At 26.5% G+C, this 6,252-nt stretch overlaps 1 protein-coding gene across 1 annotated transcript in view; it reads left to right on the forward strand.

The window, feature by feature from the left end:
- The first annotated feature begins 702 nt into the window (after nt 1-702).
- The window catches only part of LOC100159102 (inositol-tetrakisphosphate 1-kinase), a 9,279-nt gene continuing 3,729 nt past the window's right edge, over nt 703-6,252 (forward strand). The window contains exons 1-2 of the mRNA XM_001946005.5: nt 703-1,233; nt 5,506-5,530. Of these exons, the coding sequence (XP_001946040.2) occupies nt 1,133-1,233; nt 5,506-5,530 (126 nt within the window). The 5' untranslated portion in view covers nt 703-1,132. The remainder of the gene's footprint in view (nt 1,234-5,505; nt 5,531-6,252) is intronic.

The following is a 6,252-nucleotide window of genomic DNA, read 5'->3' on the forward strand; positions in this document are numbered from 1 at the left end:
AAATAATGGCCATAGTGAGGCCCCTTATTTAGTACTTATTCAACCTAATTGGGGATATCATTAATTCATTGGATAGTATCTCAATGAATAACGATACAAATATCCTGTTTTCGTGAGACGAACAAGTTAGATGTATTTATTAAACAATTTACTTGTATGTAAATTACGTGAGTCATTGAGTATGTAGAATAGTATAGTCGGAAAATGACTTAATTTTCAGTCGGCAAATTATAGTGAATACACCCCCCCCCCCCCCCCCCTAAAAAAATGTATAGCGCCGGCCCTGGTAGCACCATTTTTTTTACCGAATATAATTGTACCTATAGGCTAATTAATTATTATTACTGTTATTATTATCTAATATCTTGGAACAATGATGTAATTAACTATTTTGTTTGTGAAATTACCAATTTTGTTTGATTTGCTCGACGATGAGAACGATTACGATTAACGACTCCCGGGGACCAAATGTCCTAACTTAATAATAGACGGGGACAAAACGTCCGCGAGCTTGTATTTTACGGGGACGAAATGGCGGTGGCGAAACGTGAAACGTCTGCGATTCGCTGTTAATTGTTATCACACCGGAGTATCATCAAAACATTACATTTATTTATACATCAGCTAGGTATATTGTTTTTTACATTGTATTATATAAGAGATACTCGCTTGAAATTTGCATACATAATAATATCATTATAATATCATATATCGTCACATATAACATAATATGTATGTACATAATATATTATCATCGTACTTTATGTATAAACGTGATAAGGTTGAGGAAAAAGAAGTGAAATCATCACAATAATATTACATTGTGCGAACGGCATATAAACAAGCTATCAGGTAACGATTAACGACGCATTCTGCATACGACATACGGGGACACACGGTGATGGGCGGTAAACGGCCTTCGAATCTTAATGCAGTTGTTTCTCAATACGTATTTTTCTGGTAAAAGAATTAAAAATAATAATTATTTGAATCCGGTCCGAAATGACGAATGAGTGCGTATCATCGCCATATATGTCTGTGGACACGTGAATCGAGCGCACGCGACTTGCAGTGTGTTGTTGAGCGAGGAAGACGTTAGCAGTGTGTCAATCAAGACGTCATCGCCGTCGAGATGACCGAAAACGACAAGCGCCCGTCGATGGTCATCGGATACTGGATGTCTGACAGAAAGAGCCAGAAACTCAATTGGATCGAGTTTGGAAAAGTGTGCAGGTTAGATAAGTTTTTTTTAAGTACCTACAAGGTACCTAGCAGATTTATGGTATTTTGTTTTATTAGGATGTACCACTACATCAGGGGTATTTTAGGAAAACATTTCGGCACGGGAAAATAGTTGTTATCTTCTCAATATACACATTTTTTGTTAGGAATTTCAAAAGTCGGAATTAATTTTTTGCTCAAATGACTTAAATTTTTTTTTTATTTGATTTTTGGCTTTGACGACTGAGGTCATAGCCTGTTAACTTAAATTGTTAGTTGGTAAACTGTATTATAATAAATTATTTAGGGGCTATTATAGTATATTTAATACAAAGCAAACAAATTGTATTTGTGCTTACTTAATGATATCAAGAAACTAAAGATTTGCGGAATAATAATAAATAGAACTGTATAATATCCTCAATTGATCACAGCATTATTTTTTGCTGTGTGGTACGTATCATAATTCATTATTACCAATATTTTGACATTTTCACAAATAATTTAAAATAAATAATAGTTTCAATACACAATTGTATTTAATTTTTACTTTCAAAATAATATGTTAATAAGAGTGCACAGATATTCTTGGCAGGATAGTCATAATAAAACATGTAATCAATTACCAATTCTGAAAATGCTGAGGTAGTAAAATTGTTTTAAGCAATTACCATCAAATACATTCATTACATAAGATAATCTTATAATTTATATAATAAACACTTATCTCATATTATTATCACTGCCTAAAAAATAATATTGTTTACAAATTTGCAATAATTTATTAATAATTAATGATACTAACTAGTATATGGTGCATAGGTGCTACTTGCTTCCAAAATCATAATAAGTAGCTTAGTAATTAAATAGATTACTATATAGTATGTAGCAATGTAGAAAAGTATTCCACGTTAAAATTGTTATTGAATCATTTTGAATATTTTATACTTGTATGGTTATTTTATTATGTTTCATATTATGAACTTCAGTTTACACATTTAAGTGGAAATACATTTTATTACAGTTAATCATCTTAAGTTTTTATTATAATAGTCTAAATTATATTATGTTATTTAGTCTATATAAGAAGTATCAAATAACTAAATGTAAAAATAAACAAGTAACACAAATAAGACATTTTAGTAGACACTTTGAATTAATATGAAAATTGTATATGATTCTAAACTAGTACCAAATTTGTTTTTATAAATTTTGTTGTAACAGATTAGTAGATTACAGTGTATTTAAATTTTGTTACCTAGTCAGAATTTGCTTATATTTCCTTGTATTTTGTGACATTTTTTATCCCAGTAATATACCTAAAGCTTTATACAGTGTACTCTATACTATACACAATAGACAAGTTGTGCCAAACTTCTAAAACTGAATTTAAGCTAATTTAATTTACAACCGCCACAAGTCTACATTTTATTTTGTGTAATAAAAAAACTGGAAAGTCATTTTGTTTAACTTCTAAACGAAACATTGATAATCTCGTTGATAACTCAATGTATAATCATCAATTGCATGTAATTTGATTTGTGGTATTTATGAAAACATGTACCTAAATATTTTCTTAACTGTGTCTATATTATAAATAAATGTTAGTTTATCTTTTATTTGACATAACCTAATCATTTATATTCTTTTGTAAATTGCAAACAATAGTCATTCAACCCTTGGTCATATATCGTTACAAAAAATTATCATGCCATGGCCTAACGTAAACACTATACATCTATTATACATAAGGCTCTGCACTAGTCCCATAGATGATAGACCTATAAACTTCATTAACACTTAATTTATAGCCATAAATTTTTGTTGTATACATAGCCTTAAATTAACTTTTTTCTAGTTATTACTATTTTCTCTATTAGTAACAATTAGTTTCTCAAATGTATACAAAATATTATCTTACTTTATGATAATCTGTATTCATACCGTGTAGAATAACGTATCAGTTACATATTAGAATAGATAATAATATGATAATGTTTCGGATAAATACAGCAAGTCTCAAAACTCTCAATAATATAAATTCTTTCACGGAATTATTATTTATTTAAAAAAAAACAATAGTCCTCGGAAAAATGCTCAGTTTTAACAGCTCATTAATAGGTACATATATTATGTAATTTTAACACAGATAAATTAAAAGAGTTGAGAGATTTTTTTGTGAAATAGTAAACCAATAAACTTGTAAGTACAGGATATTTTTTAAGTCAATAGCAGTGGCGTGGCGAAAGCTAATTTCAGAGGCAATGACCTCTGAGATTTTTCTTAAATATAGGGGTGGGTGGTAGCCAGTGGGTTCCCTAGTAAATGTAATATGATATTCTCAATAGGTAGTCAATAACGATCTGAAATATAATTTGTTATATTATATTATTAATACATTATTATGCATTAATACTTGGGATATTTGTAACTTGCCTCTGGGAAATTTTTAGTTTGTCACGCCACTGCTCAATAGTATTTTACCTCCTTGTTAAAAGTTAATCAATTAAAAACTTGAATAAAAAAATTAAATCTAAATACCTATATTTTTTTAAATAATATTAAAATATATTTAGTTGTTTATCTTAGGTAGATAAATTAAAAAATTATGTTATAAGTATTTGATTATTTTTTTTTAATAAACTGTTGCTAATTATAATTCATCAATGTTTTAATCAAAACAACAGTGAAATACATTTAAGTAACTGATGTATAATTGTATAAATATACTTATATACATAAACATATTAGAGTTAAAGTACCTACTGATTAATTTACTTTTATTGATAAATAAATCTAAGATATATTTTTAATATTTTAATATAAATAAAGTTATTTATGTACTTCCTGAAACAAAAATAATTAATTTAATACCTATAAAAAGGTATATTAATTGTTTACAGACTTCAATATTTCAAAAAAGATTAAAATACATAAATTTTTTTTCATAGTTAATTATTAATTTTTAACAAAGAAAAAACGAGAATTAGTTAATTTGATTGAATATTTCACATTATATTTATATTCTTTTATTAAAGTGATTCCAGACAGCATTTGATAATAAATCAAATATTGATAAATGATAATATTATAATAGTATTATAATAACGTTATACTAATATTAATTCATTATTTTAATGTTGGGTATAATAATATTGAATAATATTAAATTGCTGTATGGGATTAAATGTATTTTAATTTTGAGATTAACAGATTTTTTAACCTATAAAAATTGGTTCGGACCTGACCAAATGTTTAAGAAAATTTGTTTAACCAGATTATACCAACTCCTAAAATATATTTTTCAACCCAGACCAATTTGAATCAAGTTGACAAAGTTTTTATAAGCCTGGATCAGCCTTGCTCGGATTTTATATTTTTAAAAAAACCTATCCGGGATTATAATATATTCGTATGTGATAATTTACATTTCACAGTGTTATTTGTGTATCGTACTATATTTTACAGTAAACAACATTTATTTTTATTATTTCCTGTTTAAATGGTAAATGATAATATTATTATTTAACAACCGATTAGGAATGACAAATTCATTAAGAAATACGAACACATACTATTTATCAATTACTAAAAATAAGTTGACAAATAATACTATTTTTCCAAATAAATAAATTGATTAAAACCTAGACCAAAAACACTTACATTATTCCATTATAATATAAAAAAGACTGGACCGGACCACATCAGTGATATAAAAAAACTTATTAATCAAACCTAACCCATTAAAATATGACTGTGTCCCGACCCGAACTCCTAGCCTTAACCAAGAATATAAAAGCATTTCGACCAGACCGAATCCCACCTGGATGCCGGTTCAGTCCTGGTTGACCCGTGACTGGGCTGATCTTTATGTTACACTATAGTTAAATATTTAAATATTAGATAGGTTAACTAAGTGTTTAAAAATAACATAAATATTTGTATAGCTTAACAGATTTGTGTAAGTATATTTATTTAATTTATAAATTATTATATGATTTTAATTTGTTATGATGATAATATGTCTAAACTTACTGTAAATCTCTTCTTTTTTTTTAATAAACAAATTAAATTTATTATATTTTAGTTAAATTAAATAATATTTATAGGTAATTAATTTCCATGTTCAATTATTATAACAATTTATTTTATCTAAATTGTTAGGTAGGTTCCTATATTTTAATTAGTAATTAGTAATTACTAATTTTGTTTACAAACTTAATAATATTAAAAAATTAAAATTATGTAAGCAATTAATAGTTAATATATTATTTTTTTTTGCAGGCAGCACGGATATGAATTAGTAAAAGTAAGTAATTTTATCACTATTTTAACTTTTAATTTCTAAAAAAAATTTCTTTATTTAATTGTTGGGGGTGTTTTTTTATTGTCACATAATAGAGATTAAAATGGCTTATCAGTTGCATGCTGGGTTGCATAAAAAATTCATTAATTTAATGGTTCTATACTATTTAATGGACCAATCCTGGGCCACTAAATCATGTTTAGGGACCATTAGCTCACTATCGATTCAATAAATGTTAAATGATTGTTCATGCAACCCGCCATTAGTGTTTTATTTACACAATGTATGTAACTTTAATGTACTAGGTTTACCTATTTCAATAATTTAATTTCTTTATTTAGTTATAGGAAAAGGGTTTAGAATTGTTATTTAAGTTGAAACTAAAATGTTGTTCATAACATGTTTAGTTAGTTTTGTTTGTGTTAAACAATATTCTATAGTTCTATATTTTAGTGCATTGTTTTACTTGATGTAGCCTTATAGTTTAGTAATGATTTATATGGTTTTGGAGATGTTAAAGCATAACTGAATTAATTAATAGTTAAATTTTATATGAATCATATAATATGATACACTAAATAATTTATTGTGATTTATGGTATACTTGAAGTATTCTTAACGTACCTAGTTAGTTATTGACCAAAACCACAATAATTTATGTGAATATGAATATATTTTAATATCTATTTTAAGGTCATAGAATCTAATACATTAAGAGCACGTGA

This window comes from Acyrthosiphon pisum, chromosome A1, assembly GCF_005508785.2.
Source record: "Acyrthosiphon pisum isolate AL4f chromosome A1, pea_aphid_22Mar2018_4r6ur, whole genome shotgun sequence".
Taxonomy (NCBI): Eukaryota; Metazoa; Arthropoda; class Insecta; order Hemiptera; family Aphididae; genus Acyrthosiphon; species Acyrthosiphon pisum.